The sequence below is a fragment of the Elgaria multicarinata genome, chromosome 2 (genome assembly GCF_023053635.1).
Source record: "Elgaria multicarinata webbii isolate HBS135686 ecotype San Diego chromosome 2, rElgMul1.1.pri, whole genome shotgun sequence".
NCBI lineage: Eukaryota > Metazoa > Chordata > Lepidosauria > Squamata > Anguidae > Elgaria > Elgaria multicarinata.
The window spans coordinates 91531375-91548691 of NC_086172.1; the positions used below are offsets into that span (position 1 = coordinate 91531375).

Genomic DNA, 17317 nt, shown 5'->3' on the forward strand with positions numbered 1-17317 from the left:
TTCTCAGTCCTGTTTTTGCACAAGAACAGGGCCAGGAAACATTTCTCACATTTTCCTGAACCGGGGAACGTGCACAAATGGGGCCTCTGTTTATTTTTTAAAGATTCCACATGCAGAAAATTAGGGGGTTGGTGGATGGGAAATCCAAACCCAGTGTTGCCCCAACAGTCCTTTTGCCGGGGGTGGGGGTAGGGTTGGTCCCACCACCTGACTTCCCGCATGGGGCACTTTGAAAAACCAATGGAATCCTATGGAGATTATTACTCATAGACCTCCATTAGATTTTTGAAGTGCCCCATGCGGAACAGGGGGGCTCGGCAAGGGACATGACCCTCATCGGAACCAGGAAGGGGGACTTGATGGCAGACAAGATGGGTCTGCCACTAGGTCCCCTGGGATGCAGGGTGGAGGTCTGATGGGGGGAGAGGGAGACAGTGGTGCGATGGGTGCACTAACCATCCATGGAGGGTTGTTCACAAAACAACCCACCCTGCATGGCTACTCACCCGTCATGACTTAACATGATGTGTCAGCAGCCCTAATGACAACTGTAGGCTTCTCCACATCTCCCACTACAGTACAGATTTTACCTTTGGTAGAAGCGTGTTGTGCCTTTCCTTGTATAAGAAAAGGGAACTCCTAAAGGGGGGGGGAGGGGAAAGTCCCAAACTTTTATTTGTAGAAAATAAAAATGTCACATTTTAATTCATTTTAGTCAGCAGAAGCCCACCCCACAATAGTCAGCACAGGTTCCGCTTCTAAAGAAACAACCACAACTTCCAAAGGCTTCCCAGCAGAGCGGCTGCAGCTTACACATTCCAAAGCTTGGAAGCATCCGTCAGTAATGATTCCCCAGTTTAAGTGTAGATGCTATCAATTTCATTAGTCGTAACCAATTTTGTCAGTATTTCTGCACTTCTTGTTGAGTCCTGGGTAACACAGAAAAGAAAACCAACACTCAGTAGAGGTAAGAACGCATGAATAGTTGATAGCCTTATTTTCCTACTCTTGTGGCCATTCAACTTTGTGTGTGTGTATTGTGGGGGAGGGATAGCCCTTCATACAAGAACAGGCACATTACAAGAACAGGCATATGTGTGACTCATGCCCGTTAATAGGGGATACCCAAGCGCATCCATGAATCACAATTTGCTAATTATCTGGCCCTACTTCAGATTCACTATTTAAATAAAGACACAATGACTCCACTGAAGACACAGGCCATTGCTAGACCACGGGTTAGCGCGGTGCTCGTCCCGTGCTCGTCCGTGTGCATCCAGATGATGCACAGGGGATCCTGGCCTCAGCCAGGACTCTAGCCGCCCTGGCACCGCGCTAACAGGAATCGCTTGTAGCATGGTTCTTCCCACGGTCCCGGCCTCAGGTCGGGCTGAGGCTGGGACCGCGGGCGTGTGGACCGTTCCACTGCTTTTTCCGGCTACTGCACTTACGCGCGAGTAGCCGGGAAAAGCGGCGGACGGGCTGCAATGCTCCCACCCCCCTTCCCCCGATTCCCCCCCACAACGTCCCTTGTCCTCCGATCTCTCCCTGTCCCCATGTGCATGTCTCGCCACACACCCCTTGTCCCCACCTGCTGTGTCCTCTGCTGCTGCCACCGATGTCCCCAGCCGCCCTGTCCGGCATCACAGGCCGGACATGGCGACAACAGGAAAAGCCAGCTGGGGACAGTGGCGGCAGCGGGACAGGGCGGCTGGGGACATCGGCGGCGGCAGGACACAGCAGGTGGGGACGGGGGGATCGGAGGCCAGGGGAAGTCGGGGGGGGGGAATCGGGGGCAGGGGTCCCTTTTTTTAAAACAAAACAAAACACACACACCCTTACCTTGGCCGTTGGTGCACTCCTGCGCACACGGCCTCTTTAAGGTAGGGGGGAAATGGCAGATGCGACGGGGCTTCCCTCGGCCCCGTCGCGTCTCACGTGTGGACGGGGTCTACAGGTCGCGCTACTTCTAGTACAGCTTAGCCCCTCCTCCCACACGAATTCTAAGGTAGGTCTAGCAAGGCCCACAGTTGAGCACTCTTAAATCTACTGCAAACTAGATGGACTTCTTTAGGTCTAAACATGCGTAGAATTATGTCCCAAGATAATTTCCCTAAGTATGGCATAAGTATTGGCTTCCAAGAGAAGCTCTTGATTCTTTGTTCCTCGGGCTAAATAATAAAAGGAAACCACCCAATTACAGCCAAATATTTGGAGGTAAACCAATTCATGTGCCAAATGGCTGTTTAACTGGTTGCGGATCACGGCTTTTGCTGGCATCTGACAAGGTCAGGCAGGTGCTGTGTGACCGTGGAAGTGTGAAGGATGCCTCAATCTGTGCTCCTTTCCAAATGCCCAGAATCTGGGAGCGTTGATGCAACCAGCAGGCTCTGGCTGGAGGCTTCAGGTCTTTTGCCCAGGGACCCACAAAAATGTGGATTTGACCCCTATTATAATTGCGAAGAAATGCCTTCCATAAATGTAAATAAGCCAAGTTTCTGTCACAGAAACTGCAATAGTGATCAATTAGCCAACAGCCTCAGGCGGCCCGAAATCGACCCAGCAACAAAGCCCTACCTACCTTAACCAAACTCTTCAGGATTTTCGAAGACAGCACAGCCTTGAAAGCGTCAATTGTCACCAAATCCAGTTTGAGGGTATCAGAATAACACTGATACAACACTGCAGGGATTTGCCATACTTGGCAGTAACTGAGAACTAGGCATAATCCAGCGGGGTGAGAAAAGGGAAATAATAATAATAAAAAAGGTCAGTATCCTGCAAAGTGTTTAATGGATCAGACAGAAAAACACAAATTTTGAAACATGCTATTATTTTGGGAGCACTCTCTACGAAAAGAACCCAACCACTCTTGGGCAGAGCTTCAAAGGCCCTACCCGCCACTCACAACATGGTGGCAGAACCCAATCACAAACCATATCTCTGCTCACTCAATAGTGAGAAGGAGGCACTCTCAACATGGTCAGAGACACTATCATTATTACTTCACAGGCTCCAGGGCAGAGAACTGTTATTCAATTAATTTATCCTGGCATATCTGCCAGCATAACTGGCACAAAGCTGCCATCTTGCCAATGTGAGGTTGTGTGTCGCGATCCTAGGTTCGTGCAGCTATTGGTGCACCCACCTTCATATACTGTTGCAGCAGCCTTGGGATTAGGATGTTAATGTGAACTAAAAAAGAACGTAAGAAGTGCCATGCTGGATCAGACCAAGGATACATCTAGTCCAGCACTCTGTTCACACAGTGGCCAATCAGCCATTGACCAGGGACCAATAAGGCAGGACATGGTGCAACAGCACCCTCCCACCCATGTTCCCCAGCAAGTGGTGCACACAGGCTTACTGCCTCAAATATTGGAGATAGCACACAACCATCAGGGCTAGTAGTCATTGATAGCCTTCACCTCCAGGAATTTATCCAACCCTTTTAAAGCCATCCAGATTGGTGGCCATCACTACATCTTGTGGTAGTGAATTCCATAATTTAACTATGCGCTGTGTGGCAAAGTCCTTCCTTTTATTTGCCCTGGATCTCCCACCAATCGGCTTCATGGGATGACCCCGGGTTCTAGTATTTTGAGAGAGGGAGAAAAATGTCTATCCACATTCTCCATACAATGCATAATTTTGTATACCTCTATCATGTCTCAGCCAATTCTGTTGTGCCCCTCTTCTCTTTGCCAGAAGAAACTGTACCACATTCCACCTGTCAGGAAGAACTTGAGTAGCCAGACACTACCTAGACTTAGCACTCCAGACTCACAATATTTTTGCCATATTTTATTTAATGCCTGCCTTTCTCAACCTGATGCCTTTCAAATGTTCTTGACTGGAACTCTTATCATTCCCAGCTAGTGGCTCATGCTCTACTTGTAGGTTTTAAAATAAAGTGGAGGGAGACAGCATTTGTGCTTTGTGTCAGTTAACAGATCTACTACCTCATACCAGATCCCCACAAAAAAGGTGCCCTTTCCCCACCTTCCAGCGACAGTTCTGCATTCTCTCCCCCATCACCCTCCTCTGTTGTCCTCCCAAAACTGCTTGCATTACCAGGTTCAGGAAGGCTAAGATCTCTCTCTCTCAGCTTTCCCCAGCCTGGTTATGAAAGACAGAGAGAAAATATATATATTAATTACCTGCTGCAGGGAGGTCCCGTACAATATTTGGCTGTTCTAGCAGCGAGCAAAAGACTTTATCTTTGAACTCTTTTGTCTTTAATGCTTTCAGTAAAGGAGAAGGGAGTGTTAGAGTCGATTCAGTAGTTTTATAATCGGTGATGGAACATGATGAAAGAACAAATACTTGCAAATCAGTCTTCTGCATGCATCCAAAAACCTAGGGTGAAAATACAGAGCCCAACATTAAGCAGGACAAATTCCTGAAGAGCGGCTGTGTTGGGAGGGGGGGGGATTCTGATTTACTAGCAGCGTCACTGGAGCCTCTGAAGCGAGCGTGGTTCCTCCCTCATGAAATGGCCCCTGTGTTATCCCAGTAATGAGGGAAGCAGCCATGGACAAATGGTATTCATTCTGCTGCTGGTGCATCAGCCCTTCGGCTACATCCACAGAATCATAAAGTCATAGAATAGTAGAGTTGGAAGGGGCCTATAAGGCCATCAAGTCCAACCCCCTGCTCAATGCAAGAATCCACACCACCTACCTGAAAGTAAGCTTCACTGAAATCAATGGGAAGTAGCAAAGAAACAATAAACCAATAAGCAAACTGATGACGGTAAATAACATCCAGAAAGTCAGACAATGTTGCTTTATCTACGCAGGCTGCAATCATAACAGTCAAAGGGAGCAATACAGTTGTGCAATAATTTTCTTCAATACCAGAAATGACAAAATGTGTTTTGCCCTAAGATCTTCTTCAGTGGTCTAGAATATATATAAAAATAGGCTTTTTTTATACACACCCACACATATATTTCAATCCAAGCACCTCACATCTATTGTCAATATAGAACAGTGCAGTGTTTCCACCTGTAATTATAAAAACAAATATTATTGCACAACTGTATTGTACCTGCCTCTATTGCCTTTGATAATGTTGCTTGATCTATACAGGCTGCAATCATACAGACAGCCTTATTTCTCTTCACCAGTTTGCTTATCCCAATTGGTTTATTGCTTTTTCATAGAATCATAGAATAGTAGAGTTGGAAGGGGCCTACTGTATAAGGCCATCAAGTCCAACCCCCTGCTCAATGGTTGAGATACATTTCTTGTTTGGTCTATCAGACTTGCTTCTAAGTAGACACATACACGATCACATGCTTAGTGTCTTGCAGTAGCAAGAGTGATGTGGCACTTTAGGAAAGCGGCATCTGCACAAACATTCTTGGAGAATGGAATTTACTCTCCCAGTGCATCCAGCCCTTGTAATTCAGATATCAGTAGGCCTTCAGCTGACACTCAATTCCCTGATGAGAAAAATAGCAGGCCCCCATGATCTCCAGTCAACACGATCTAAAGGGCAATGCCAGTTTAAAGCTCTCCTGTGCCACATCGCAAATCCTTTTTTGAGAAATTGCTGCCGCTGCTGCACTAGTGTACACGTGGCGAAAAGCCCCTGTGCACGTAGGCCCTAAGTAGCCGGTCAGCAATAACCAACTCCGTTCAAAAGATGAAGCAAAGGAACTGATGTGAGCCCAACGTGGTTGCAAGTAACAAATGAAGCCCAATCATCATTTGAAAAGTTGGTTGGCAATTTCAAACCATTTTCCTTTTAGGATAGGGGTGCACCACCTTTGTAACCCTGAGAACCACATCTAGTGTTGGGCTGGGGGAGGGGGGAAGAGTCCACTTGTGTATGAGGCACATACACACACATTCTCCCCCCCTCAACACACATACACACACTTGCCACCCATACATGCACAGCACAGAGAGATGGGGAGGTTTAAACCTCCCTTGCTTTCCAAGATCTAGGAATTGCTATTTCTCCATCATGCTAAAACAGCATTTTCCTCCCGACAGTCCAGCTAATTACTTGGGCTGCAGGAGAAAGTGAGCAAGGTCCCCGTGGTGGCTTGTGCATCCCTGCTTTGGATAACAGCTCGTACATCTTGCCCTTTGGGACATACATCATATAGAAGTTCTACCTAGCAAAATGGGTGTTTGATGAATTGTGAGTGAAACCAGCAGTTTTATTTACAGCATAATGTTATATATGTCTACTCAGAAGTAATCTTGATGGGACTTACTCCCAGGTAAGTGTGGATAAGATTACAACCATAGATTCATGACCTGTCTTCTCCTCAATATAGACCCACCAATACATTTTTTGAGCCTGGTGGGGTGGGGTGGGGTGGAGCAGGGGAGGGGCTTACGCATTTGGCCCTGTGCTTTGAGTCCCCACTTTTTACCTTTCCAAGCCACTGAAACTGTTGGTCCTCAGCCACATAACAATTGCACTGGCACAACAAAACCTGAGAAAACAGAATGGTAATAAAAGCTTGATGAATTTCAGCACTGCCACAAAAATTGCCATGATCCTTGAAGGCTACAATTGTGTGAACACTTTCCTGAGAGTAAGCCCCACTGAATGCAGTAGTACTTACTTCCAAGGAAACATACATGGGTCTGAACAACACATCGCACTGGATTTTGACTAACCTTCCAATAGACATATTTTCAGACAATCATTACTGTGTGGCTCTTTCTTCACAGACAAATGATACAAACGGGGATAGCTCCTAATTCAGTGGTCGATTACATGCTTTCGATCCCACTGCCATCAGAGATGTGCTTGGTGGGAAAATGAGAGTGGCTGCTCCCAGACTCTGGAACGCCCTGCTAAGAGGGGCTGGGTTGATTGCTTCTCTCTCATCCTTCTACTAGCAGGCAAAGACATTTTTATTCAGGCTGGCCTTTGGCATGTTGCTGGACCGTTCTGCAGCTGAAATGGGTTTTAATTGGTTGAATGCTGTCTATTTCATCTATGTTTTCTAATTGTGCTTTTATGGATCTGTTTGTACATTGGGTTTTAATAAAGATTTTGTTTTTAACTTGTATTTTATTTATTTATTACATTTCTATACCACCCAATAGCTGCATTTCTCTGGACGGTTCACAAGTATTTTATTATTGTTAGCTGCCTTGGGGCAGAAAGGTGGGACAAAAATTAAATAAATATTAAGGTTGACTCAGTATAAAGGCTGCTCCATGTATTCACATGAAGACTTCTCCTATTGCAAACCCTTCTTCCTTTCATGGCATCGAAAAACACCAGTGTCTAAAGATACATGTAGAGCAGGCTTCCCCAACCTGGTGCCCCTCAGATGTTTTGGACTACAGCTCCCAGCATTCCTGACCATTGGCAACATTAGCTGGAACAGATGGAAGCTGAAGGCATAAACATCTGAATGGCCTCATGTTTGGGCTGGGATATGGTATAGCTAATATTTCCCAAAATGCATCCATAAAAGCACAATGCTGATATTCTAATTATTGCATATGATGGTAGGAAGTAAGATGCAAGCGTTGCTGAATCTCAGGCACCAAAATTGCAACAAATTGCAAAGATAGCAGCAGCTAACTAAATCAAATATGATCTTTAAGCTCCATTCGAAAATAACAACAGAAAACACACACATGAAAGAGATATTTACTTACTGTGGGATCTGAAAGCAACCGATAAAACAAACAGAATGAATCTGTTGGAAGAACGTTGGTTGTGTTTAAAGTTCTGCACCACTCATTCCACAATTTGACAGATCCAGCTACTTCCCAGCATCCAGAATTCAAAACAAAGGAAGTAAAGAACGCTGCGGACAAATGCAAATTCATTTATGTAGCACTGAAAGACGCCGCATATTGCTAGGTGGACATCTAGCGATGCACCTCAGTTTAAACAGACAGCATAATCCACACATTATTTAAGCCACCCAGAGGAGGAGCCTGCATGCTTTGCATGGAGAAGATCCCAGGTTCAATCACCAGCATCTCCAAATAAGGCTGGAAAAATTCCTGCCAGAAACCCTGGAGAACCACTGCTGGTCAGTACTGACAATACTGGGCTAGATGGACGCATAGTCTGGCCCATTGTAAGGCAGCTTCCTATGTTCCACTCAAGACATACTGAAATTGTTCAAAGCAAATCTGCAAGACTTTCACAGCTGCTTAAATGCCAAAACAAAGAATACGTCCAACTGCTTTGCACTGCTTACCTGCTGCATTCTGCCCTACACCCAATATGAACTTGGAACAAGGAAACTGCTCATCTATAGATGCGTTAGATGTCGCATTCCAGACAATGTGAACTTCCCTAAATATAAGAAACAGAACAGGATTAAATGAGCTCTGAGCAGGAAGATGGATAGGAAGCTGCACGAAAATCACAGCAGTGTTATTTGTACACCATACAATCAAGGCAGGTTAAATACAAAAGTAGCGTCTTGGAATATCATCACCGACCAAGTGGCTTAAATTCTGCACCCAGTCCCACACAGAGCAAGCCAATCACCTGTACAAGGATTCTGGCCAATTTTCCTAAGGAAGTAAAAGGCACAAAAGTGGAAACGATTACAAGTAGCTCTGCAACGTGTGTGTGTCTGCAATTGGAATTAATAACGGCAGGAAAGGTTTATAGGGAGCTTCTCTCATGCTGGTTTTCTACCGAAAAGCACCCAGTCCTCAAAGCTGTTTTTACCCCTACTGGGGAAAAGGCAAAATAAACCCTTCTATAGGGGAGCTCTCTTTCTACTAAATTTCCATGACTGAAATGAGAATACTAATTCTCCCCCAAAAGCGGAGCTGCCTGCCATTGGTGCCCCAGCGCTGCTGTGTGCAACTGTATTCACAGGGCAATTAGGGAACCAAGGTACAAACATATTCATTCCCTACTAAAAGAAATGTGTAAACAGAAGCATGCACACACACACACTTAAGAGGACCTTCTTTCCCAGTAGAAGAGCAGTGCAAATTAGAACTGTAAGACTATTTTACAAAATAGTATTGTAATACAACATTATATTTCATAATATAATGTGATACTATGAGATGTGTTCACTATGCTTACAGTTCTCTCTGTTTTTGTTGTGCCTCTATACTGTTGATTTGTTTGCTCTTCTTGTGAGCTGCTTTGAGCATAATTTGGAAAAGCGGCATACAAACAAACATAAAGATGCTGATGCTGCAGCCACCTTGCTCAACCAAAGCAGGTCTGTGTCTGGATGGAACACTGAGGGGGAACCCCATGAACGCCACCTCGAGTTCCATTATAGAAGAAAGTGGAGATGAGCTAAAACTAAATAATAGTCTAAAGCCAATGACAACTATTCCTGGCTAAGATCGCATACACACTCCAATCGGGATGCAGATCCTGCCTAAAAACGCATTCTCTGGTCCCGGAACACTTTCCTTCTGCCTAACTCAGAGTGCGCGCGCAGAGGAAGGAGAGGTGTAATTATTTAGCTGTGATCTGAAGGCACTCTAAACATGCTCAGAGGCACCGCTTTAAGAGCTCCAAGGACAGCGTTGAAATGTTATCCACGTCAAGTCAGACTGAGCCGTAACCCAGCCTTCCCTGGCCTGCTGCCTTCCAGATGTGTCGGACTACAACTCCCAGCACCCCCAGCCAGCCATGCTGGGGGATGTTGGGAGTGGTAGTCCAGCCCGACACATCTGGGGAAGGCTGCCCTGCCCTTTTCCTTTTTCTCGACGCTACCTTTTCTTCTCGAGCGCCCGGCGAATCTCGCGATCTTCCGGCGCTTCCTCGCGTTCTGCGGCCGCCTCCTCCTCCTCCTCGTCGTCCACCCCAGCGCGGGACGGGGCGGTCACCACCTCGCCAAAGAACGTGGCCATCGCCCTTCGAAGCGAGGCTCGCCGGCCACGCAGATGGCGGCTGCAAAGCGCGTGCTCTTCCGGGTGAAAGCCAGCCCCTCGGCCGGCCTCTGCAAGGCTCGCTCGCCCGGGCAGCTCCACGGAGAGTGCTCAGAAGCCGCCGCTGAAGCCGCGCTGCCCTGCTCGCTTTGAGCTTGCCCTCAGTTGCTGAGAGGGCCGGGATTAAGCACGGTTCGCGCAGCTTTCCCTCAGCCTGGTGCCTTCTAGAGGTGTTGCACTACAACTTCCAGAATCCTCCAGCCGGCATAGCCAGACATGCTTTCAGACGCTCTGCAGTTCTAGGGACACTGATTTGGAATAAAGCCCTTTGGATTCAATATAGGCTTTACTTCTGAGTAAGCCTGCCGGCGTGGGGCTGTTTCAACAATGTATAGGGCTAAGGGGAAACTAATGGGGATGAATGGGTTGGAATAAATATCAGTTTTCTTCAAGGTGCAGTTTAACGGATCAGATCGCACTGCTTGAATGCCCTGTTACTTTTCTTTTAAGTAATACCAGGTTTACCCGTTTGTATTCCATTTCTGGCTGCATAATTTTAATTTCTCCGCTGTGGCACTCCGGTTGTGGAATGAGCTCCCCAGAGAGGTCCACCTGGCACCTACACTGTACTCTTTTGTCGCCAACTGAAGACCTTTTTATTCTCTCAGTATTTTAACACTTAATTTTAACTTAAATTTAAATTTTACAGTTCTAACTCTGCATTTTAATCTTATATCAATTTTGCTGCGTGGTTTTATCCTGGTTGTGCTTTTTATACTGTATTTTGTATTTGTGCTTTTAACCTGTTGGTTGTTTTATTATGGTTTTAATTTTTGTGAACCGCCCAGAGAGCTTCGGCTATTGGGCGGTATAAAAATGTAATAAATAAATAAATAAAGGGTTAATTTTGAGGGTTTTTTTAAAAAAAGTTTTGAATTCCACTGTAATTATCTTTCTGATTTATTTTATATATTAAAACCATTTCTATTCTGCTTTTCCAACGAAGTAATGTTCAAGGCAGTTAACAACAACAAATCACTGTAATAACATCCTTAGATTTTGAAAGTAGCAAGAACAAAAAAGTAGTTTGAATAGAGCCTAATATGTTTCTTCAGGAACAAGTTAACATATTCCCCCTCCAGGCTTTGCCAACACAAATCTCCCACACAAGCCTTGCATGGGATGAGCCATTATGCCTTGGCTTCTTTGAAGGCAAAAAACCCTCAGGACAATATAGTACTCAATAAACAAAACTACGGTTTACAAAACAACGTTAAGGCTCTACAGTTTTCAACCAAGCACCAAAAAGCAGGGAAATGGGGAGTTAAGGCTCACAAGCCTTAATGCCACATCCTCCCTAAGGAGGCAGAAAGTGCCAGTGAAATTCTCATTCTCCCAAAGCAGATATAAACCATGAGGACAGAATGGAGAAGAGGATATGCAGAGGTGACTGTGGGGTTGTGGAAAACTGATGAAAAACAACTTAGGGCCACCTACTTCTTTTTTTGTTTAGAGTAGCCCTTCCCCAACCTGGTGCCCTCCGAAGGTGTTGGACTACAACTCCCATCATTGCAAGTCAGTATGTCCTATGGTCTGGAATGCTGCGACTTGTATTCACAAACATCTGGAGGGCAGCAGGCTATCATATGCCACACTACTGCTTTATAGCAGTATTGAAGTGCACTGACGACTGTTTGGCCCCATTGACACATACATTCTCCTTTCCGTTTTATCCTCACAACAATAATTCTGTGGGTAGGTTAAGCTAGAGTCAGTGACTAGCCCAGGAGCTGTCTATATGGGTTAAAAGCCCCACGGTGGCTGCACTGTGGCGCTGTGTTGATTTATTGATTATACAATGCAGCAGTCATCTCGTAGCCACCACGGCTTTTCTGCGAAGCTGCGTGCAGGAAAAGTCAGGGATGTACCCCGACCTTCCCTGCTGGAGCGAGTTGTCTATGGTTCTTCTGCCAAAACTAGGCTGACAACCATTACCCAGAGGACCTTCTCTTCTGACACTCCCAGACTGTGGAATGGCCTACCGGGAGAGATCCGCCAGATGATGATGATGATTAGCCTCTTCCTCTCTTCCCTAACTTTTTATCCTGTGAAACCTTTCTGCTGTGGCAAAGTTCAATCTGTACAGCAATGTTTTAAGACGGCAGCAACTACTGCTAGGAGTATCTCTAGGGCAGTAGTGGGGAACCTGCAACTGTCCAACAATATCTGGAGGACCACATTTTCCCCACCGCTGCTGTAGCCAAAGGTCAGCCTGTATGCTTTTTTGCTCCTAGTTCACTGCCAAATAACAAAAAACACTGGGAAAGTTACCCCTGCTCCTGTAAAAGTGGTACAATATGGTACTGGATAACCCAGGACCAGCATAGGATGTTCTGTCACCAATCCCATCTGAGATTAAAAGCAGGTGAGTGACCACTGTGGGCTCAGCTCAAGGTTTGCATTTTGCAAGCCTCCAAGCTAGTTGCACTTACCAACCCCATATGTGAGTCAAAGCAGGCAAGTGATGTACACCGCCTTGGAGGGAAAAAGGCAGGACATCAATGCAATGCAATAAATAAATAAATAAATGTATACAGTGAATACACCAGGCAGTTCTCTCTGGAAAGATCATTCCACAGGCAGGGGTGGGGGTGGGGGCACTACAGAAAAGGATCTTTGCCTGGAGGCCCCTCATCATACTATTCAGCCTCTGAAGATGATCTTGGCAATTGGGCAGGGACAAATGGGAGAAGGCCAGATGTTCAGGTGTACTGGCCCTAAGCCATTTAGGGGTTTAAATGCCAACACCAACACCCAGAAATTGACTGGCAACCAATGCAGTTGACACCACACTGGAATAATATATTCAAAATGGCCAGTCCCAGTAAACAGCCTTGTTGCTGTATTCTGCACCAAGTATAGTTTCTGGACCATCTTCATGAGTAGCCCCACGTGTAATACATTGCAATAATCCAGGTGGGAGTATCTGTGCATGGCGAACTGTAGCCAGGCTATCTATGTCTAGGTAGGGTTACAGCTGTTATATCAGCTGAAACTGATAAAAAGCCCTTTGTACAACAGAGAACACTTGTACCTCAAGTGACAGAGCTGGATCTATGAGCACTTCCAGACTATGAACTTGTTTCTTCAGGGGGTGGGGGGAGTGCGTTGAACACGGCTTGACTGGACAGCTGAATAATGTAATAACAGAATCCCTGTCTTGTCTGGATTGAGTCTCAGTTTATTGGCCCTCATCCATCCAGCCCATTACTGGGTCCAAACACCAATTCAGGACAATCACTGCCTCACCTGCATTTGATGAAAAGTAGAGTTGTCTTCTGTATTTTGATGACTTGTCTCTCCATTCCCGCAGGCAACCTCTCCCAGACAGGCACAACAACACAATACACTGATGTGGTATAATGGTGATAATAATGCTTTGGAAGGCCAAATAATGAGCACAGGTTCTGGTTCATCACACACACACACACACACACACAGAGAGAGAGAGAGTTTGCATTACATTGATATCCTGTAAGTTAAATAGTTTGGGTGAAATCCAGTTGTGTCGACCTGCGGATAGAGTGGTGTCCTGCAGCAGAGCAGATTTCCCCAACCTCCTGCAGCTCTATGCGTTCTCCAAATCTGCACAGGAGGATGGTGGAGGCCCTCTGAAGCAGATTTTGGGGGTGTACAGAAGAGGACGATTGGACAGGAAAGGTCCACTGCACAAGTTGAAGTTGCTTGCACAACATTGGACGTAGCCCTTTATCTGCAGGAAACATGAATATGAAGGAACCTTGCAATTGTCACTTAAAACCAATTGTTTTTAAAAACTAACATTGAACAGTCTCCCCACAATACTGCTGCTTTCAACTCCCCAAAGAAAGATGTGAAATTTGTAAGACAGGCCTCAGTGTGAAATATGATTCCCTAAGCACCTCTTGTTAGTGAACATTAAATGTATTGCCGCCTACAAAGTATGTCTGTTTGCTTTCAAAATACCTGACTTCACACGCACGAAATGTGAATAAGTAAACTACAAAACCAAGTCCTATGTACAATAATGATCCAGCTGCAAGGAAGTTGTAAGTGAAAGTTGTGTAATTTATTTCAACGTATCAAGCACAAACAAGTTTTCCCCTAATGAGGGAACATCACAAGGAATGTAGTTAAAAATCTGGAAACATTTACATTGAAAGTTAGCCCAGACTGGCACCACCACTAAATATTTTAAGGCCTTTTATATATATATATATATATATATATATATATATATATATATATATAATTTTCTCAGTACTTACCACTTGGAACTACTTCAGGCCAGAAAAGAAAGGCTTAGTACTGGCTGTGAGTCTACATAAAATATTGCAAATCTTTTAAAAATGGTGTAAAAATAGGAAGACTATCAACAGATTCAAAGGATGCAGTGGCAAACCCTTACTATTCCTGACCGTTAACCTTTAAATGTACCTAAGACCAAACGACATACACCGGGTGCTTTCACATAATCACAGGATCAGCCCCTGTGCAGGAGATGGGCCCCCTCTGCGATTCTAGAAAGCAGGTGCCCTTTGATACAAAGTAACGGAAGCTGAACTGACTGGCTGCAAGTGATTGCTTCAGACATATGTTGGAGCAATTGTCTGCGCCTGCTCAGAGAAGTACCCCGCATACATATGTATCAATGGACAAAAACTCTCCTATGTCACAAGATAGGCCCATTGTGCCCCAGTACTCTAGTGATTTTGTGACATACAAAATTACTTATATACAGAAGTGCTTCTACACCCATATCCACCCATCTTGGAATAATGGTACATTTCAGAGGCATTTCTTTTATACATTACTTACGAGTGTATGTTTTAACCAATGTAAAAACAACGGATTCATAAGCAGACATGTTTGACCCTCTGGCCTGATGGACATAGTTTAGGATATTACTGGTTGTGTATGAGGCCTCATATCTCCATAAAAAGGGGCGGGCTTTAAGAAATCATGCATATTTACAATCTTTGTGAAATGGAGGGTGGTACCCTGATCACAGGGATTCAGTTTGTGAGAGCCCTGACCAGGAGATCCAAGGAGAAGCTGTGCTATCTGTACCTAATTGGCTTAATTTTCTCATGGCTGCCTGATGTTCCCTTCTGTACGTGAATTAATCTAGAAGGCATCTTGATTGATGCCAAAATGCCCCCCCCCACCTATAGAAGAGGTACAAATCAAGCCACTAGGAACCATTTTATAAAACCAAGTAGATGTGTATAGTGTTAAGAGGGTGGGGGCTCCAATACTGGTTGGTAAAATTTAGTTGCATCAGAAAATGACAAGACATAGAAAACAAAATTGCACAATTAAAGCTACATTTGGCTTTAGCATTAAGGCCCATACAGGTAAAGAGGTCCTTGTAGATGTACATGTAAAAAGGCAATGACATTAATCTGAAGAACAAAACTTTGCCGGTTCCCTGGTTAACTTTGTTCTCTCTTCCTTCCGCCCCTGACTGCGTAGGTATTAAAGTGCTTGGTGCCTCCATGGGCTCCTTGCAATTCAGTCTTCCCGTTCTTGCAGCTGGTCACTTTTATTGCTGCCAAATGCAGTACTTCTATTTGAACACATAATTAATGAATAGCTGACACGTTAGAAAGATGCACAGAAGAAACCAACAGCGAGAGTCCAGGAAGAGGTTTTCTGATGAGCCCCTCCTGTAGAGCGACTTTTTGTTCAGAGCAGTGAGGTTCCTACAACAGCAAGTCAAAAATCTGTGATTCAAAAAGGAAATTTCCACATACAAAAACACAGATCCTGCAGATGTAAAACTAGAATCAATTGAGAATTCAATGTCAAACAACCTGGTAAATAAAATATTTCTACTTTTAAAACAGCAACAACGACTTAAATATAGTGACCTGGTTTGCACACAACACTAACTCATAATTTATTTAACCCATGATTTGTTGCTCTACTCAAATAATGGGTTAAATAAAACATTTTCTCAATCCCTGGGTTGTTTCTTTTCTTCTTCCTTCGCCCACTTCTTCCCTGTATTCCAAATGCCTTTGCATCACTGTTGTGCAGGCACATAGAACAACTGGGCTTTTTGATACTGCTCTTGCTTGCCACTTCTGTAGCCTGGCAAAACAATCCATGAACAACCCACAGTTCTGGGTTCATATGTAATGACAACCCATGCTTTAAAGAACCCAGAGTTCAGAAACCAAAAACAAAACATGGGTTCTCTTTCATGGTTGTTTGTGGATAACAAACCATGGTTTGTTACTAGTGCAGCTGGGTTCTCACATCATGACAACCCAGAACTCAATAACCCAAGCCATGGGTTAGAGTTATGTACAGACAAGGCCAATGCCACATTTTCTTTTTCCCACTGGTAGCCCACTGACTGACAAGGACATCATCCTCCCCCTGCAGGCCTTCCAACTTTCAGCTTCTTATTTCAAAACTGATCAGAACAAAACTAAAAGTGCTTCTAAAAGTTTATTTTTTCATTTGCATTTCTTAGAAAAAATTATTTCATGGTCAAGCAGAGAGGAAAAGTGTTTTTCAAGAACTGAACTGCTAAATCAAGTGAGATCTTCTTGTAGGAGCACAAAGATCTTTTGGAAGTTACAAGAAGAAGATATTTTATGCATGGACAGTTGAGATAGTTGAGCTGAAACAATTAAGGGTCTTTTGGCAGTACTATCAATTGCACCTCAGGTAAGCGATCCTATTGATCGCTTAACCAGGGATAGCATTGGGGCGAAAATCCACCTCCCTGCAATGCGCCAATCGTGGCGTTAAAGGCCCTCTTAATGCAAGGTTTTAAGAGAGCCTTTAAGACCAAAATTGGTGCGTGGGTGGGAAGAGCCACAGCACACTTTCGGGGCCTCCAGAAAGTGCGCAATTCCCCCAGCCATGCTAATAGCATGCCGGGGGAATTGCGTATTTTACGGATGCCCCAGGAAGGGTGCTTCGCTGAGTGCTCGGCCAACCAAGCAGGGCTTGGCGAATTCATGAGGTGACTCCCCCTGCAAATTCTACAGCCCCTTCCCAGGGACCATAGGATTGCTCTCTTTTTCTGGCATAAGCTTTCATGGACACTGTTCATTTCAGGACAGTGGCAAATTAAAGAAAGTTTGAATGTACAAACTTTCTTTGTGGCAAGGATGGGGAATGTGTGGCCCTCCAGATGTGGTTGGACAACAACTTCTTGGCCAACATACAACAACATCTGGAAGGGCAAATATTCCCTGCCCCTGCTTTACAGGATCTATCCCTTTTATCTTTTAAATTGTATAAGTGTGTGCAGCCCATCTTTATTCTTCCACTTTAACGACATAAAATATTTAAAGTCAGTTTTAATCTCCCCCCACTAAAAAGACCAAAAAACTGGTTTCACTCATGAACGTCTCCCCTGCCCCCAGTTTTTAAATGTGGCAGTAATCAATTAACAGGAATAATAA

General features: G+C 44.7%; 2 protein-coding genes across 3 annotated transcripts in view; both read right to left on the bottom strand.

The window, feature by feature from the left end:
* Positions 1-645: 645 nt before the first annotated feature.
* Positions 646-9858, bottom strand: PSMG1 (proteasome assembly chaperone 1). The gene is made up of 7 exons (XM_063118755.1): positions 9697-9858; positions 8198-8295; positions 7644-7795; positions 6395-6457; positions 4161-4359; positions 2582-2718; positions 646-929 (listed from the first exon to the last, which is right to left on the bottom strand). Exons 1-7 carry the CDS (start codon positions 9831-9833, stop codon positions 858-860), a joined length of 858 nt encoding a protein of 285 aa, XP_062974825.1. The 5' UTR covers positions 9834-9858; the 3' UTR covers positions 646-857.
* A 4079-nt stretch (positions 9859-13937) lies between these two features.
* OSBPL5 (oxysterol binding protein like 5) overlaps positions 13938-17317 on the bottom strand; it is a 188217-nt gene continuing 184837 nt past the window's right edge. For both annotated transcript variants that reach the window (XM_063117173.1, XM_063117174.1), the window contains exon 22: positions 13938-15595. In XM_063117173.1, the coding sequence (XP_062973243.1) occupies positions 15460-15595 (136 nt within the window). In that variant the 3' untranslated portion in view covers positions 13938-15459. The remainder of the gene's footprint in view (positions 15596-17317) is intronic.